The sequence below is a fragment of the Sus scrofa genome, chromosome 10 (assembly GCF_000003025.6).
Source record: "Sus scrofa isolate TJ Tabasco breed Duroc chromosome 10, Sscrofa11.1, whole genome shotgun sequence".
NCBI classification, from domain to species: Eukaryota; Metazoa; Chordata; class Mammalia; order Artiodactyla; family Suidae; genus Sus; species Sus scrofa.
The window spans coordinates 13879141-13898048 of record NC_010452.4 but is presented as its reverse complement, the minus strand read 5'-3'; the positions used below and the strand labels follow the sequence as shown (position 1 = coordinate 13898048).

Below are 18908 nucleotides of genomic sequence, written 5' to 3'. Positions count from 1 at the left end.
CCCGCCCTAGCAACCTCTCCTAGCAACGCCTCGCCCCGGTGCTCCGCGGTCTTATCGGCCTCCGGCAGGCCCTTCCTGTTCCCCTCCCCCAACCAGCGCGGCCCGGCGGTCCCAGGTCACGTGACTATCCCGGGGGAGGGGCGGGGCCAGCCAAAGACCTGAGGGCGGGGCGCTGGAAGGCGAGCTAACGTCACCGAAATGCGCCGGGCTGTTTGTGGCGCTTATTGCCTTCTGGGAATCTCGAGGTTCAGTGGCTGGGTAAAATGGCGGAAGCTGCGGAGCTGGTGTGGCTTCGTGGCCCTGCCTTCGGGTGCAAGGCGTTGCGCGTTACCTCGACCCTGTGCTCCGTACGGGATTTTATCCACCGGCACTGCCAAGATCAGGTGAGGTTTGCGGTTCCTGGAAGGAAGGGGAACGTGGAGAACGTGGGCAAGATTGGGTGCGGACAGTGTCTGTCCCGGGCACGTTTATTCTTTGGGGTTTTCAGTTTTTGCGCCTGAGGATTCCTCAGTTTTAAAGTGCTTCCAGCTGATGCTGAGGCCTTCCTTTGCTTTTGTTTTGCGGTAGTTTTGTCTGACAGAGGGTCAAAAACCTCTCCGCTCACAGGTGCTTAGTCCGACCCTCAGTCTCTAATAACGGTTTAGACTTTGGTATTCTTTTCATCCTTAAACGAGGCAGTTGGACCAGATGAGTTTTAAGGCTCATTTACCTACGTTCACTCTTTGGCTATATGACATGCATTTTTGTCCGCTGAGAGCACAGCTCTGTTCGCTCCAACCTAGAGACGTATGTCATATCCAAACTCAGACCGAAGGATAGTTGGGAAAGAAATGGTCTGGGCAAGCACTCACATAGGTTCTGTCGAGGGCATGGTTCTTAGGGCTTGTCATTTAGATGTTTTCACTGATCATTTGATTGTCGTAATTGTCCAGGTATATTTTTGAGAACCTATCATGGACTTCTAAAATTACATGTTTATTTAATTATCAAGTAAGCAAATGTTTACAAACTGTAAGATATAAAAGCTGTTCAGATATTTAGAGAATTAGGTGGTCCCCGAATCTAATTTTAATTTCGGCATTTGCTCTAGTACTCTGTTTTTCTTTATCAGAACACCTCATTCTTACTTCCTTAGGCTGTTTCTCTTCTTGTAAGTTATAAGCTTAACATTTGTTAACACCGCAGTCCAAACCAAATCTTTTATTTGGACTAGTTCCATGAAGAAGCAGTGTGTTTTTGCAAATGTGGTTTTTGTTTCCCCATTTTCTTCCTGCTGCAATCCAGTTTAAAATCTATCAGAACTACCTTACAATCTGAATGGTGAAATATTTTCCTAAATAGTTGGATTTTAATATCTCTGAAAATAACTCTTATTTCATGAGTAGGTTTTCAGACTAACAGCTGATCCAGAGTGACCAGAAAAAATAGGATCTTGATTACGACAAGTATTTGTAAAAAATAATTTAAAATAAGAAGCAAGAAATATCAATGAATGGGTTCAGTCATATACTTAAACATGGCCATAACAAATATGAACAGAAATACAAAACTTATAATAAAGGGCATTTGATAAAGATACTGGAACAAATAAAAATAGCTCGAGTTCACATCTGTGCTTTTTAAAAACAAAACTCTTCTGACATGTGATAAAGTTAGTAGTAGCTGCCCGGGCAGAAAGTAAAAAGCAGCCCTGCTGGAGTTCCCTTTGTGGCTCAGCAGTTAATAATCCGTCTAGGACCCATGAGGATGCGGCCTCAAACCCTGACCTCAGTGGGTTAAGGATCTGGTGTTGCTGTGAGCTGTAGTGTAGGTCGCTGCTCAAATCCCAAGTTGCTGTGGCTGTGGTGTAGGCCGGCAGCTGTAGCTCTGATTCAACCCCTAGCCTGTGAACTTCCCTGTCTTGGGTGTGGCCCTAAAAAGCAAAAAAAAGGGGGGGGGCAACCCTGCTATTCATCAGGCTGGGTTAACAGACACAGATAAAGCCAGCCTCAAAGTTAATAAGAACAGTGTTTCCCATTACAGCAATAAATACCTACATTAAAAAAGAACAAAGAGGAAAAAAAAAAAGAACAGTGTTTCCCCCAAGGACATGGTGCAGTGATGAAGTATCACAGTGACTTCCTTGAAAGTCTACTTCTTTCTTGTTCTTTGGAAAACCTTATCCCAAAAAACCGTAGATTGTAAGAATAAACTCCGCTGTTTGAAATTTTATCAGTAAGAATGAAGCATCCCACTCTGGCCTTGAGAATCCGTCACTTTGATACTGAGATGCACTCCTAATTTCCAAGCAGAGCTTCAGATTAGGGCTTTCTAGACACAACTTTCCCCATTTATCTCAACTTTGTAGTTTCCAAGGAAACAGGAGCCTGAATCTCCTTCATAGTCTAGACTGTGAAGCAATACAACTTTGCTGTATTTCGAGCCTCACAAAAACAGTGATTCATTTAATTTTTACCTAAATTCTACCCTTGCCCCAGATCTTATAATAACCATATCTTTTTATTTGGTGATGAGAAACCTCATGATTCCTCTGGTGTGTGGTTCCCCCTCTCCTTGCAGTGAATCAAGAAATTTGAGTTTGTTGGACTATCAGGTTTGTTCCTGGTGGCTTTAGGCTGATTGGCTTAAGGCATTTTGTGCTCAAAATGCTTTATAATACACAAATGATTAGAAGCAATTAAATTGATTCTGAATTTTCTTTGTTATTTTTTCACTAGAGTGATTATTATTATTATTATTTGTCTTTTGTCTTTTTAGGGCCACACCTGCAGTGTATGAAATTTCCCAGGCCAGGGGTCGAACTGGAGCTGCAGCCTCTGGCCTTAGCCACAGCCACAGCAACACGGGATCCAAGCCACACCTGTGACCTGTACCACAGCTCACAGCAACGCTGGATCCCTGACCCACTGAGCGAGGCCGGGGATTGAATCCTCATCCTCATGGATGCAAATAGGATTCCATTCCACTGCACCACAACAGGAACTCCACTCTCCAAGAATTCTTCCATCCCAAGGACCATACTTTGTATTCATGCAGTAAAGAGGGAATTTTCTCATACTCACACTGGTGCCTCTACCTGCCTACTGTATATTCAGCCGTCTTGTTTGTTGCTGTGGATGAACTGTCATTGTTTTACAAATAATTGCAGTTATCTTCCACTTTGTACAGTAACCTCTCTCATCTACTAAAAGTATTTTGAGATTAGTTCTCTCTCCCCTGTATTTTTTCTGGTGTTTTCCCTTTTTACTAGATCATTCCAGTAAACATGAGCCACATCCTTTACAGCCGTCAGCCTTATTTTCTCTGATTTTTCCATGTAAAAAATTGTTCTTGAACATAGAACTTTTCTCCTTTAGTTAGGCTCTTTTCTTCCCATCACTCCAGCTGAACAGCTCTTTGTCATGCTCGTCAGCGTCTTCTATGTTGTCACAGAGAGTGAGCAATTTCCAGTTTTCATCGTTCTTGGTCTGTCAGTGTCAGCTTGCACAACTGACCGTCTCCCCTTAATACATTTTCCTCACTTGTCCAGACTTCCCCCTGCATTCTCTTCCACCTCACTGGCCTCTCCTTTCCAGTCTCTTGCTGCTTCCTCCTCCTCACCTTGATCTCTGATCTTGGAGCAGCCCCTCCCTTATCCCAGTGATTTCATCCATTTTCATGGCTTTAAGTACCATCCCTGGACTTCCTGTCATGGCTCTGTGGTAACGAACCTGACTAGAATCCATGAAGATGTGGGTTCGATCCCTGGCCTCGCTCAGTGGGTTAAGTAAGGATCTGGCATTGCTCTGAGCTGTGGCAAAGGCAGGCAGCCATAGCTCCAATTCATCCCCTAGCCTGAGAACCTCCTTGTGCTGCAGGTGCAGCCCTAAAAAGCATAAATAAATAAATAAATAAATAAATAAATAAATAAGTACCATCCCTATGCTGACAACTTAAATTGTAAATCTTCAACCCAAACTTCTTCCCTTGACTCCAGACTTGTATAGCCACCATTCCTACTTGGCACCTACATCTGGCTGTCTAATAGACATCTCAAACTAAAATATCCAAACTGAGACTTATTTTCTACCTTCAACTTCCTTCTCCCTCCTTTTTTGTTTTTGTTTTTTTTTTAGGGCCACACCCACGACATATGGAGGTTCCCGGGCTCTGGGTCGAATCAGAGCTACAGCTGCCAGCCTACACCACAGTCACAGCAACTTAGGATCTGAGCCGTGTCTGACCTACACCACAGCTCATGGCAACGCCAGATCCTTAACCCACTGAGTGAGGCCAGGGATTGAACCCACTTCCTCGTAGATACTGGTTGGCTTCATTAACCACTGAGCCACGATGGGAATTCTCCTTTTCCCTTTAATAAATGGCAACTCTGTTTTCCCATTCATTAAAAACACTTTTTGAATCATTTCTATTGATCTCACTCCCCTCATCCAGAGCATTAGCAAATCCTGTTGCTTTTACCTTCAGAGTATCCTCAAAATCTCACATTTCTCATTCTCAATGCCACTGCTGGCCTCATACAAATAGCCTTTATTTCTCACCTGGATTATCACAGTAGCTTCTCAGTGATCTCTCAGTACTGTTTTGTTTTGTTTTTTTGTCTTTTTTTGCCATTTCTTGGGCCGCTCCCACGGCATATGGAGGTTCCCAGGCTAGGGGTCTAATCGGAGCTATAGCCGCTGGCCTATGCCAGAGCCACAGCAACGCTGGATCCGAGCCGCGTCTGCAACCTACACCACAGTTCATGGCAACGCCGGATCGTTAACCCACTGAGCAAGGGCAGGGATCGAACCCGCAACCTCATGGTTCCTAGTCGGATTCGTTAACCACTGCGCCACGACAGGAACTCCCATTTGTTCATTTTTGGTCTTCTCTCACTAGAATATAAGCTTCATGAGGAAGAATCTGTGTCCACTGTGGTGATCACGGTAGTATTCCAACACTTGAAAAGTGCATGGCAAATAGCACATTTAGTATTTGCAGAATGAATGAATGGGTTCCTTTGAAATAACTGTGTGATGTGATTGAAAATGAGTGTTTATAGTTACCACCTCAGGAAGGTACCAATAACACATTTTTCTTTCCTATTCTTCTCCTCGTCCTAATCCTCTTCATTCTTCATGTCTCAGTTTAAATCATCAACCTCCTAAGTTTATATAAATTTGGAGAATATGCCTCTGTTGTGTTATTTTATGGCATCAGAACCTTGTTTAGAAAGACTTATTTCCCTTCCCGTCCCTTCCCTTCCCTTTTTTTAGGGTTGTACTGGGGGCATATGGAGGTTCCCAGGCTAGGGGGCAAATCAGAGCTACAGCTGCTGTCTACGCCACAGCCATAGCAACGCTCAATCCCTGCACCACAGCTCATTGCAGTGCCTAATCCTTAATCCACTGAGCAAGGCTGGAGATCGAACCCACATTCTTATGAATGCTAGTCGGGTTTGGTACTGCTGAGCCACAATGGGACCTCCCAATTTTTGTATTTTCTTTTCATTACTTGATATGAGAGTTTTTTGAAATACGTAGGGTAGGTTTGGGAGAGTGTACTTCTTCAGTGATTGGCTGGGACTCGGGATGCTGCCAGAAGAAATTAAGCACCGACTGCCAGCTTGTCCTAAAACTATACTTTGTCTCTTCCTTCCCCCCTTTTTCATCCTACCTACTCTTTTCAAGATATATGTTGTCACTTTTAAACTTGAGGGGCCATCCAATGTTCACTTTAATGTTACCTGTTTTAAAAAGTCAGGAGGGAAGGGAATGGATTGGGAGTCTGGGGTTAGTAGAGGAAGACTGTAACATCTGGAGTGGATGGGCAATGGGATCCTGCTCTGTAGCACGGGGAACTATATCAATCACTTGTGATGGAACAGGATGGAGGATAATGTGAGAAAATTATATATATATGTATAACTGGGTCACTTTGCTATATAGCAGAAATTGGCAGAACATTGTAAATCAACTATAAAAAGAATGAAAAAAGAAATTAAAGAAAATTTCTAGTATAAGCATCTACCAAATTACTAAAAACTGTATCATAATCCTAAAAAAAAAGTCAGAGGAGATGGTACCTCCAGAGTTACTCAGTCTGAGCCCTGAGTAGTCTTCTACTTTGACTCTTAACTCCTATTAGAGAAAAAGAAAGAACAATTTTAATTTTCACCCAAAAGGCAAAAAGTTCTCCTATATCATGATTAGGTATTAGGAAGAAAAATCCTACCTAGAATATATCATATGAAATAACTTTTTTCTTTTAGTAGTTTTCATTTTTTTCACTTTAGCAAAGATTAATTGAACACACACTGTCTCCTTGTAACTAGAGTAATAAAAAGATAATAAGCCAGGTCCTTTCCTGCAAGAAACTTGTCTCATAAACAGCATTGAAAGAACCCCAAACTTGTCTCTAGGTTGTTCCATTGGAATACTTCTTTGTGAAATGCAACGGATTACTCGTTAATGCCAGTGACACAGTGCAGCATGGAGCTGTTTATAGTTTGGAGCCCAGACTTCGTGGTGGAAAAGGAGGTAGGCCGTGAATGTTGACACATCTGTATTCTGGAGCTATATGTATTGAGTTAACAAACCTCTTGGTTTCCATAGTGTACCAGCCTCAATTTACCTCATGAAATCCTTTGTTTACTTACCTGAATTTTTTTTTTTTGTCTTTTTTTCTAGGGCCACACCTGAGGCATGTGGAGGTTCCTAGGCTAGGGGTCTAATCAGAGCTGTAGCCGCCAGCCTACGCCAGAGCCACAGCAACACGGGATCCGGATCCGAGCCACATCTGCGACCTACGCCACAGTTCATAGCAATGCCAAATCCTTAACCCACTTAGCGAGGCCAGGTATCAAACTGGAAACCTCATCGTTTTTAGTTGGGTTCCTTAACCACTGCACCACGATGGGAACTCCAAATTTCCCTTGAGAGTTGCTTTTTTTTTTTGCTTTTTAGGGCCACTCCCGGGGCATAGGAGTCTAATCGGAGCTGTAGCCACCAGCCTGTGCCACAGCCATAGGCACGGCAACGCTGGATCCTCAACCCATTGATCGAGGCTGGGGATTGAATCCGCAACCTCATGGTTCCTAGTCAGATTCGTTTTGGCTGAGCCACGACAGGAACTCCTTACTTACCTGATTTTGAATATTTTCTCTTTTATGCTTTTTGAAGAAGATTCTGTATAGTAAAATTCCCACCTTCTTCAGCCGATAGCTCTCAAACTTTGGGGAGGTTTACAGAAAGAGAGATGATCGTTATTCTGTTCAGTTTGCTGGTGAGTGTCAGAACAATCCAATCTCCTGCTTTTGTGAAGGTATTGTCTAGTTATTGTAGTTTCAGGGGAGGTCTAAAGTCACTTTATGAAATACAGCTGTTTACAGATCGAGGTAGGTTAAGATCCTGGTTATAGTAACTCATCTAAGAAGAGAAAAGAAGCAAACAGCAAAAACTGAGTATGAACAGTTCTTGGTATTTCTTGTGACGCACTAACATGTAATCATTAGGCTCTCTCAAAATCTATAGTGACTCGGTTTGGTTTTCAAAGAACTAACAACTCAGATTATCCTGCCGTTTGAAATTGTGTTAATAAGAATGAATCTTGTCATAGCCAGTGACAGCTTAAAATTGCTCTCCTATTAAACTCATTGCAAAATCTCACCATGTAACTTTTTAAGTTCCAAATCTTGGAATCTTGGCATCTCTGGCACTGGGTTAAGCCCTCTGAAATATTCCAGTGGCACAAATACAATATTGCAGAAAAATGAGCTAGTGTGAAAGGCATGAGACTGAATCAAGTTTATCAGTACTCTTACCTTTGCTACCTGCGTCAGAATTTTGATGTATGTTTCACTTGAAAAGGAAGTAGAGATCACCTTTAATCTTGTGATATGATACAATTTTGATAAATTCAGCTTTTATCCATCCTTGAACACTTTTTTGTTCTTGCACCCGTGGCATATGAAAGTTCCCAGGCCAGAGATTGAATCCAAGCTGCAGCTGTGGCAATGCTGGATCCTTAACCCACTGTGCCACAGCGGGCACTTCCATCTTTGAACCCTTTTTAACCTGCTTTCTCCAAAATATATTTGCAGGTTTTGGCTCTATGCTCCGAGCACTTGGTGCTCAGATTGAGAAGACAACCAACCGAGAAGCTTGCCGGGATCTCAGTGGAAGGAGACTCCGAGATGTCAATCATGAAAAAGCGTAAGATGCCCACCAGTTTTTATTTTTTTTAAAAGAGAAACATACTTGTCTATCATTAGTGATTATACACATGCCAGGAGTATCAGAAATGTAAATTTGAAATACTTATGCTCTACTTTATTGTTTTCAGATTTAACCTTTTCCATAATTTAATAATTATTTTTGGGTTTTAGTCAAGCCCATAACAGTAATCTTGCCTTTTTTTTTTTTTTTTTGTAGGGCTGCACCCGTGGCACATGGAGGTTATTACCAGGCTACAGGTTGATTCAGAGCTGCAGTTGCCGGCCTACACCATAGCCACAGCAGTGCAGGATCCCAGTCTCGTCTGTGACCTACACCACAACTCACAGCAATGCCAGATCATTAACCCACTGAGCGAGGCCAGGGATCAAACCCAAATCGTCATGGATGCTAGTCGGGTTGGTTAACTGCTAGGCCATGAAGGGAACTCCCTATGATCATAATCTAAAAGTATGCATGGGGTATATTTCTGAGGAAATACTAAAATCTGAACACAAGTGCCCTAATTTGTCTACAGGGGCGTTTTATATAAATGGAAGCGTGTGTGTGTGTGTGTGTGTGTGTGTGTGTGTGTGTGTGTGTCTGTCTGTGTACAGGGGCGTTTTATATAAATGGAAGCGTGTGTGTGTGTGTGTGTGTGTCATATATCCATTCAGTTACATCTCTACTCTCCCATCCCCAGGATGGCTGAATGGGTAAAACAACAAGCTGAGCGAGAAGCTGAAAAAGAGCAGAAGCGCCTGGAACGGCTGCAGCGGAAGCTCGCAGAGCCCAGGCACTGCTTCACCAGCCCCGACTACCAGCAGCAGTGCCATGAGATGGCCGAGCGCCTGGAGGATTCTGTCCTCAAAGGTGAGAATGAGGTGTCCTCAGTTCCATCGGCCAGCATCCCTGAAGCCAGCTGTTCCCCACAAAGGGCAGTATTTAAGCTTCTTTGGTTTACAGATTCCTGAGAATCTGGTGAAAGCTGTGGCATTTCTCACTTCAGTAATGAACATAGTGTATCTTACAACCCAGGGGAGAGACCCACATACTCATACAACATTTGACACACTTGACCCCTGAACTCTTTGGGCCCATGGGCCCCAGGTAAGAATACTTTCTGTGCTTGGTGGGGAGAACCTAAGTCTTCAGGAGGTGCCTAGACCTCAACATATCTGCTTCTGGTTTTAGGTCACTTTTATTTATTTATTTTTTCAGACCCGCACCTGTGGCACATGGAGGTTCCTAGGCTAGGGGTTGAATCAGAGCTATAGCTGCTGGCTTACACCACAGCCACAGCAACACGGGATCCTAGCCTTGTCTTCGACCTAAACCACAGCTCACGGCAACGTTGGATCCTTAACCCACTGAGTGAGGCCTGGAATGGAACCTGTGTCCTCATGGATACTAGTCAGATTCATTTCTGTTGAGCCATGATGGGAACTCCTAGGTCACTTTTTAAAAAAATGGTTTTTGGGAGTTCCCGTTGTGGCACAGTGGAAACAAATCCGACTAGTATCCATGAGGTTGTGGGTTTGATCCCTAGCCTTGTTCAGTGGGTTAAGGATTGGTCTTGCCATGAGCTGTGGTGTACGTCACAGATGTGGCTCGGCTCTGGCATTGCTGTGTCTGTGGTGTAGGCCGGCAGCTGTAGCTCTGATTTGACCCCTAGCCTGGGAATTGCCATATGCTGTAGGTGCAGCCCTAAAAAGCAAAAAAAAAAAAAAAGATTTTTAATGAGAATGATCATCATTAATTTTTTAGCGTCCAAAGCATTGTGCTCAGGCTACGGTGCATACAGTTGACTAAGAAGTGATCTTTTCCATCAGAAAGGTTTGACATAATGGGAAAGACAATATGCAGATAATAAGCACAAGGCGATGAATCATTGGGTTTGGGGAGGGCTAGGTATGAATCTGTCAGCCTCAGAGTTTCAAATTGGAAATGGTGCTTTAAAAATCTGGTTCAGGAGCCAGAATGCTTATTATTTTAAATCTATATAAATTTGAGATTAATCTTTCTTTTTGGTCTTTTTTAGGGCTGCACTCACCGCATGTGGAAGTTCCCAGGCTAGGGATCAGCTGCCAGCCTACACCACAGCCACAGCAATGCAGGATCTGAGCTGTGTCTGCGACATACACCACAGCTCACGGCAATGCCGAATCCTTAACCCACTGAGTGAGGCCAGGGATTAAACCTGCGTCCTCATGCTCATGGATACTAGTCAGGTTCTTAACCTCTGAGCCGCAACAGGAACTACTAATCTTATTTTAACTGCATTAAATTTTGGTATGCTAGGAAATTTAAATCTCGAGCTTTAGATTATAGCTCTTTTTGCATTCCAGATTATTTATAATTTCTTTAAGTAAATATGTCCTGATAGTAGAAACTGAGTGGTTAAAATTTCTGGTTAGGTATGCAGGCTGCCTCCAGTAAGGTGGTATCAGCAGAAATTGGTGAGCATCGGAAACGGCCTTACAAATCCAAAACAGACAGGGGAGCCAGTGCAGGGAAAAGGAAATGCTTTTGGTAAGTATGTTCATTTTCATTCCAAATAGATCTTTGAAGACTGAAAGAAAAAAAAAACAACTTTTTTTTTTTTCACCTTCTGTTTATCCCAGTGGAATATCTTGTTCTTGTTCTGAAACATAGCTACTATATTTCTCTCTTGTCTGGTATAAACACTTTTTTTTTTTGTCTTTTTGCCTTTTTTGGGGCCGCTCCCTGTAGCCTATGGAGGTTCTCAGGCTAGGGGTCTAACTGGAGCTGTAGCCACCAGCCTACACCAGAACCACAGCAACTCGGGATCCAGGCCATGTCTTCGACCTACACCACAGCTCACGGCAACATCGGATCCTTAACCCACTGAGCAAGGTCAGGGATCGAGCTTGCAACCTCATGGTTCCTAGTCAGATTCGTTAACCACTGCGCCATGATGGGAACTCCAACCCTTTTTTTTTTTTAATGGCTGCATCTGCAGCACTGGGCCAGGGATGGAATCCGAGCCACAGCTGTGGTAATGACGGATCCCTAACTCATTGTGCTGGGCCAGGGATAAAACATGTACCACCCCAGAGACAACGCTGGAGCTTAACCTGCTGTGCCACAGCGGAATTCCTAAACACTTTTTTTTGGTCTGTTTGCCATTTCTTGGGCAGCTCCCGCAGCATATGGAGGCTCCCAGGCTAGGGGTCTAATCGTTGCTGTAGCTGCCAGCCTACGCCAGAGTCACAGCAACGTGGGATCCGAGCTGCGTCTTCGATCTACACCACAGCTCACGGCAACGCTGGATTGGTAACCCACTGAGCAAGGGCAGGGATTGAACCCGAAACCTCATGGTTCCTATTTGGATTCATTAAATACTGCACCACGACGGGAACTCCCCTAAACACATTTTTTTTTTTTTTTTTTTTTTTTTTTGTCTTTTTGCTATTTCTTTGGGGCCGCTCCCGCGGCATATGGAGGTTCCCAGGCTAGGGGTCGAATCGGAGCTGTAGCCACTAGCCTACACCAGAGCCACAGCAACTCGGGATCCGAGCCGCGTCTGCAACCTACACCACAGCTCACGGCAACGCCGGATCGTTAACCCACTGAGCAAGGGCAGGGACCGAACCCGCAACCTCATGGTTCCTAGTCGGATTCGTTAACCACTGTGCCACGACGGGAACTCCCCTAAACACATTTTTAAGTAATGGTTTATGGAAGTTCAGAAGTTTTCCAGAGTGCCCTAGTTTGGGTTCCAGTGCTTCTCATACTGGGCAGATTAGTGATGGTTTCTGCTATGAGTCCCTTTAATGGAATCTAAATTTTTTTTCCTTACAGTGAAAGATTATGTACAAATAACTTTCTAGTGCTCTTGTGGCTTACGGGGTTAAGGATCTGGCATTGTCACTGCTGTGGCTGGTTCAGTCCCTGGCCTGGGAACTTCCATGTGCTGTGGGTACGACCAAAAAAAAAAAAGCTTTCTACTTGAATTGCTATTTGAAAGGGTTAACTTTCAAAAATTCCAGGTGGAAGCCCCGACTTTACTTTCCAGGTTGTTCTGTTTTCTCTGTGGTTTTCATAGTAATCACTGAGGTCTTTGGTCACTTTGCCAGACCTCTCTTTGCCACTTCTGCACTTGCAGGTGAGAAACACGTAAGTACTTTTTTTAGCCGTTATACTCAGAGTTCTTCCACCCTTCTCAGTTTTTCCTCTGATTCCAGCTCATTTCCCTTAGGCCAAGTTGTAGGATATGGTAAGTTCAGATGGATCTGGGCTTCTTTGTTGGCCTCCCCTTTGGGGATAGCAAGATGATTATTAACCAACACTGTGTAACTGTAAGCCTGGTGTAGAATTTTTTGTGTTCGCTCTGAAATGAGAATTAAATGTTCCTAAGAAAAAAAGGTAGTGGTATTTCCTGTCAGTTTTTTTTTTTTTAAAGCCAGGTGTATTGAGGTGTAATTTATACACACTAAAATTCATCCTTTGTGAACATTTCTGCAAGTTTTGAAAAATATACCACATATAAGTCATGTAATCACCATTGAAATCAAGCCATAGAATTTTGTTTTTTCTTCTTTTTCAGCTGCACCTGTGGCATATGGAAGTTCCCAGGCCAGGGATCAAATCTGAGCCTCAGCTGCTATCTGTGTCACACCTGTAATAATTCCAGATCCTAACCCACTGTGCCAGGCCAGGTATCAAACCCGAGCCACCGGAGACAATGGCCAGATCTTAACCCACTGTGCCATAGTGGGAACTCCTGCTATAGAGTATTTTTTTATCACCCTGAGAAGTTCCCATGTGTCCCTTTGCAGTTAAGTTACTTCCCCTACCTCCACCCCTAGCAGCCACTGAGCTCTGGTGTGGTGTTTGTTCCTGTGGTTTTGTCTTTTCCAGAATGTCATATAGCCTTTTGTGTCTGCTGCTTTCACTTGGCGTAGTGCTTTGGAGATCCATATGTGGGAATGTATGTATCAGTAGTTCCTGCCTTTCCATTGCCAAGTATTATTGCCTGGTGTTGCTGTACCACAACTTGTTTATCCATTCTCTGGGTGGTAGACATTTGGGTAGTTTCTAATTTTGAGGGATCTCTGAATAAAACATAGAATTTTCTTTCTTTCTTATAACTGTTTATCATTTTATCTAATTTCCAATAGTTGAAATTCATACAATATAGGGAAAATAAGGTTTAAGCAAAATCATTTTGTTTTAAGAGAGTGACAAACTTTATTTATGTATTTATTTTTAGGGCCGCATTTGCAGCAGATGAAAGTTCCCAGCTTAGGGGTCCGACTGGAGCTGTAGCTGCCAGCCTACACTACAGCCGCAACAACACAGGGTCCAAGCTGTGTCTGTGACCTACACCACAGCTCATGGCAACGGAGGATCTTTAATCCACTAAGCGAGGCCAGGGATGGAACTGTCATCCTCATGGACCCTAGTTGGGTTCATTAACCGCTGAGCCACAAAGGGAACTCCGAGAGAGTCAAATGTTAAAAGAGATCCTCTTAGGTCTTTGGCATGTTGGTTCCAGTCTCACTGAACTTTTTTTCCGTTTATGCCTCTGAAATATCTTGTTCTGAAACTCGCCTACTCTCTATCTCAGGCTTGAAGTTGCCTTTATACAGAGTCTTGTTTCCTCGCTAAACTACAACTCTTTTTAAGTAGAAGCTCTAGATGGTGTTAAAGCTTCCGTTGCTTTGATAGGTTGGGCATGGACGGACTGGAGACTGCAGAGGGGTCGAGCTCTGAGAGCTCCGATGAGGACAGTGAAGAAGCACCTGGTTCTTCAGGAGTGAGCTTTCCTGTTCCCCCACATGGCAGTGATGGTGTTGCAATGGCAGCCAAACTTCCTAGTAGTTCTCAGCAGGCCAGAGTATTAGTGAGTACAGACCCCAGGTCATCAGAAAAACTGCCGACCCCCGTGACTGACTCCGGGAGGGGATTTCAGAAGACTTGTGTGCTGAGCTGGGAGAGGCCTCCACTGAGGAGGAGCACGTGGAAAGGAAGACGGCTGCAGAAATAGAGAACACCCAGGAGCAAAAGGAGACAGAGACTGAAGAACCCAGAGAAAAGGAAGCAGCTGGAGTTGGAGTGAATAAGGAGCAAGAGACACAAGGAATGGCTGATGGGGAAGGAGCTGCTGTGGGAGCATCTGGAGGAGATGGGGGAGATGTACCTGTTGCCAGACGGGAGGAAAGCCAGGCAGAAAGCACAGTAAGTGACTTTGAGGGTCGATGAATAGAGCCAAGTCCATTGTATCTCTGCAGGAAGTCATTAAAATGAAAAGAAGTGCTTTTTCCCATCACCTACTTAGCGGAACAGCCTATTTCATAATCAGAAATAAGATGATGATAAAGCTTGCCATGTCCCCCCAAAAACCCTTAGTTTTTTTTGTTTTTTTAAGCTCTGGAATTGATATTTTGCCACTAGGTGGTGTCGTTAGTTCCATATTTCATCAATTCTGAGACAGATGTTTTTCACATTTTAATATGTCTGAATTTACATACATATCACATAGTTTATTGGTACTGTTTATTCTTTCTTAATAATATATGTAATACTAAGGCATATCATGATTGATGGCAGTTTTAGATTTGATGAAATGTGCTCATTTTCCTATCACCAAATTTCTAATTACTCAGTTTTTCTTTCTCATGTGAGTTACTGTTTGAACACAGTTGTCAGTTGAATGTGAAGATCTTTCATGTAGGAGAGAAGCAGCTCCTTTAAAATTTTTCATTAAATCTTATTTTTCTTTTGCTTTTTAGGGCCACACCTGCAGGATATGGAGGTTCCCAGGCTAGGGGTCCAATCGGAGCTACAGCTGCTGGCCTACATACACTACAGCCATAGCAACGTAGGATCCAAGCCGAGTCTGTGACCTACACCACAGCTCATGGCAACGCCAGATCCTTAACCCCTGATCGAGGCCAGGAATCGAACCTGTAACCTCATGATTCCTAGTTGGATTTGTTTCCACTGTGCCACAACGGGAACTCCAAAATTTTTCATTAAATCTTAAGCCCTACATTCAACCTTTTAAAAATTTATTTTCATTGTGCATGCTTTCCCTTACAGTTGATTATTTGCTGTCTTCAGTGGACTGACTTTCAGCAAAAATCTTTAGTGTTTAAAGTCTAATGATTTGCTTTTTAGGATAGATGAAACCTACTTTGCTTCCTTTGGTAGACACAGAGCATCTCATTATTTGTTTAACCATCTCCTTCCCTACCCCCAGTAAATAAGCAAAACTGAATATATTGCCCTTGCCAGGGAAGATTGTGGAATTTTTTATGCTAAGGGCCTTAAGTTGACTCTCACACCATCTTTGGAGTTATAAGCTTATAGCTTTTATGTTACTTGTATGTTTTAGTAGTTTATCCTGACCAAAATCTTGGAAAAGTGAATAAAGGAAAATAGAACAAAACCTGATTTGGCTTTCAGTCTTTGAGAAACCATGTGCAACCATGTGTGATTCTCTGAAGACGCATAAGTGGTGATTAGGATTTGGCCATAAATAATGAAGCCAAGATTCACTCTAGAAATCTAACAAAATGGATTTAAAAAAAAAAAAAATAGCTAGAAAGATAAAGAGTATCCCTGATGTAAAAGGAAAAAAAAAAACTTACTATGAGAGAAGATTATTGTCCTTTGGATATGTTTTAAAAAAAAAAAACAAAAAACCCTAGGTGTGAACATTTTCATTCTTCACAGAGCATCTGTCATTAGAAGTACTTAATTTTGTTTTAAAATCTATAAAGGTACTTGGTGGATAGAACAGTTATTTTGAATGACATTTGAACTTTTTAAAGTTACCCATGTAAGAACTTTGACAGTCACTTTTAATAAATTATTTGATTGGAATAGAAGGCTTGAAATTGGAGTTCCCGTTGTGGCTCTGGTATTGAACCTGACCAGTATCCATGAGGACATGGGTTCAACACTGGCCCCTCTCAGTGGATTAAGGATCTGGAGTTGCCATGAGCTGTGGTATAGGTTGCAGATATGGCTCGGATCCTACATTGCTGTGGCTGTAGTGTAGGCTGGCAGCTGCAGCTCCAATAGAACCCCTAGCCTAGGAACCACCACATGCCAAGGGTGTGGCCCAAAAAGCAAAAAAATAAAGCTTGAGATTATAGAATTAATAGATTCACAGGCATAGGAATCTCATTAAAATTAAGCTTTATAGGAATTCCTGTTATGGCGCAGTGGAAACAAAATGGGACCAAAGCTTCAGGTCCCTTCTAGCACTAAAAATCTACATCCTCGGAGTTCCCGTTGTGGAGCAGTAGAAACGAATCCGACTGGGAACCATGAGGTTGCGGGTTCAATCCCTGGCCTTGCTCAATGGGTTAAGGATCTGACATTGCTCTATGGCTGTGGGGTAGACCAGCAGCTGTAGCTCCGATTAGACCCCTAGCCTGGGAACCTCCATATGCCATGGGTGCAGCCCTAAAAAGCAAAAAAAAAAAAAAAAAAAAAAAAATTAAGCTTTATAGAATGCTGCTCTTTTCTCTGGTCATAGTAGGGGGTAGTCGGGGTACATTTTGCTATTTGAACTTTTACTGGAAAACTCAGAAAAGAAAAGTAATATTAAGAATCTGAGAATCCGGGGAATTCCCATCGTGGCTCAGTGGTTGATGAACTCGACTAGTAGCCATGAGGACTCAGGTTTGATCCCTGACTTTGTTTAGTGGGTTAAGGATCCAGCGTTCCATGAGCTGTAGTGTAGGTTGCAGATGGGCTCAAATCCTATGTTGCTGTGGCCGTGGCATAGGCTGGAGGTTACAATTCTGATTTGACCCCTAGCCTGGGAACCTCCATATGTTGTGGGTGAAGCCTTAAAAAGACAAAAAAAAAAAAATCTAAGAATCCTGTGACTTTTGTCACTGTTCTGAATACTTGTTTCTAAATATATAAAGAAATATATTAATTATATATATTGAAAACATGTATAGAATAACAGTTGATTATTCAGTAGTAAGAGATAACAAACCAAATGAAAGTTCCTTGAAAAATACAATGTTTTTTTTTTGTTTTGTTTTTGTTTTTGTTTTTGGACTCCATGCTAGCAGCCACCATGTGAGCCCAAGACTCAGGTGCTAGGACATCACCTCTGAAGTCAGTAGCCAATGACAGCCGTGACCATTTTTTTTTTTTTTTTTCCCACTGTACAGCAAGGGGGTCAGGTTATCCTTACATGTATACATTACTATTACAGTTTTTCCCCCACCCTTTCTCTGTTGCAACATGAGTATCTAGACATAGTTTATTTTTTATTTTTATTTTTTTGTCTTTTTTTGCCTTTTCTAGGGCCGCTCCTGCAGCATGTGGAAGTTCCCAGGCTTGGGGTCTAATCGGAGCTGTAGCCGCCAGCCTATGCCAGAGCCACAGCAATGCAGGATCTGAGCCCCGTCTGTGACCTACACCACAGCTCAGGGCAGTGCCAGATCCTTAACCCACTGAGTGAGGCCAGGGATCGAACCCGCAACCTCATGGTTCCTAGTCAGATTCGTTAACCACTGAGCCACGATGGGAACTCCCATAGAATGTTGATGACAGTTGAAGAAAGGTTTTTTTTTTTTTTTTCTTTATAGGGACCCTCAACATATGGATGTTCCCAGGCTAGGGATCGAAACATATGGATGTTCCCAGGCTAGGGATCGAAACAGAGTTGCAAGTGCCGGCCTGCACCAGAGCCACAGCAACACAGGATCTGAGCCAGTTTGAGACCTACACCACACATTTCACGGCACACCGGATCCTCAACCCACTAAGCGAGGTTAGGGTTCGAACCCGCATCCTCTTGGATACTAGTCAGATTCATTTCCACTGAGCCACAATGGAAACTCCTGAGGAACGTTTTATTCACAAGATTGGACCTGTTTAAAGTTTTTCTCTTTCTTTTTCTTAGGATTTTGGTCAGGAAACTATAGATTTGCTGGCATTCAACTCAGTTGCAGATTTGGAGTTGCTGGGTTTGGAGAAGCTCAAGTGTGAACTCATGGCCTTGGGGCTGAAGTGTGGGGGGACACTCCACGAGCGGGCGGCAAGGCTCTTCTCCGTCAGAGGTCTGGCCAGGGAGCAAATAGACCCAGCTTTATTTGCCAAGCCTTCGAAAGGGAAGAAGAAGTGAATTTCATCAGCACTGTTTCCTGTTTATTTCTGGTCTGGCACTTGTACCCTGCATAATGTTTACTCTTGGACATTATTCCTGTTGCCATTAAAGGTGACTTTTTAATAACCCAGTTTAACTACCCTCTTTTTCATTATTAGATATGTAGAACTAATATGTGAAACCATCTGGGCCTGAAGTTTTCTTTGTGGGAAGATTTCTTATAACTAGTTTCTTTAATAAATGTAAGGCTATTCAGAGTTTGGATTTCGTCTTGTGTCATTTAGGTTAAGTTATATTTTCAAAGAATTTATCCATTTGACTTGTTTTCAGATCTGTGGACATAAAGTTATTCCTAATAGTCCTTTGAATTCTTGTAACATCTATAGGAACTGTAGTGGTAAGTTCTTTTTCATTCTGATACTGATAATTCCCGTTTTCTCTTTCTTGATCAGCTAACTAGGCGTTTGTTTTTTTGATCTGGTTTTCAAAGAACCAACTTTTGGCTTTGTTAATTTTTCTTACTGTTTTAAATGTCATTGATTTCTGCTCTTTATCATTTCCTTTCTTGAACTTAAGTTGACTTTGCTTTTTTTCTTCAGCTTCTT

At 42.8% G+C, this 18908-nt stretch overlaps 1 protein-coding gene across 1 annotated transcript; it reads left to right on the top strand.

Moving 5' to 3' along the window:
- On the top strand, nucleotides 202-18567 carry SDE2 (SDE2 telomere maintenance homolog). Its single transcript, XM_003130543.3, is given in 8 exon segments — nucleotides 202-383; nucleotides 6404-6521; nucleotides 8084-8195; nucleotides 8899-9068; nucleotides 10613-10727; nucleotides 13890-14122; nucleotides 14125-14399; nucleotides 18100-18567. Coding segments are annotated over 8 exon segments (1365 nt in total). The 5' UTR covers nucleotides 202-263; the 3' UTR covers nucleotides 18322-18567.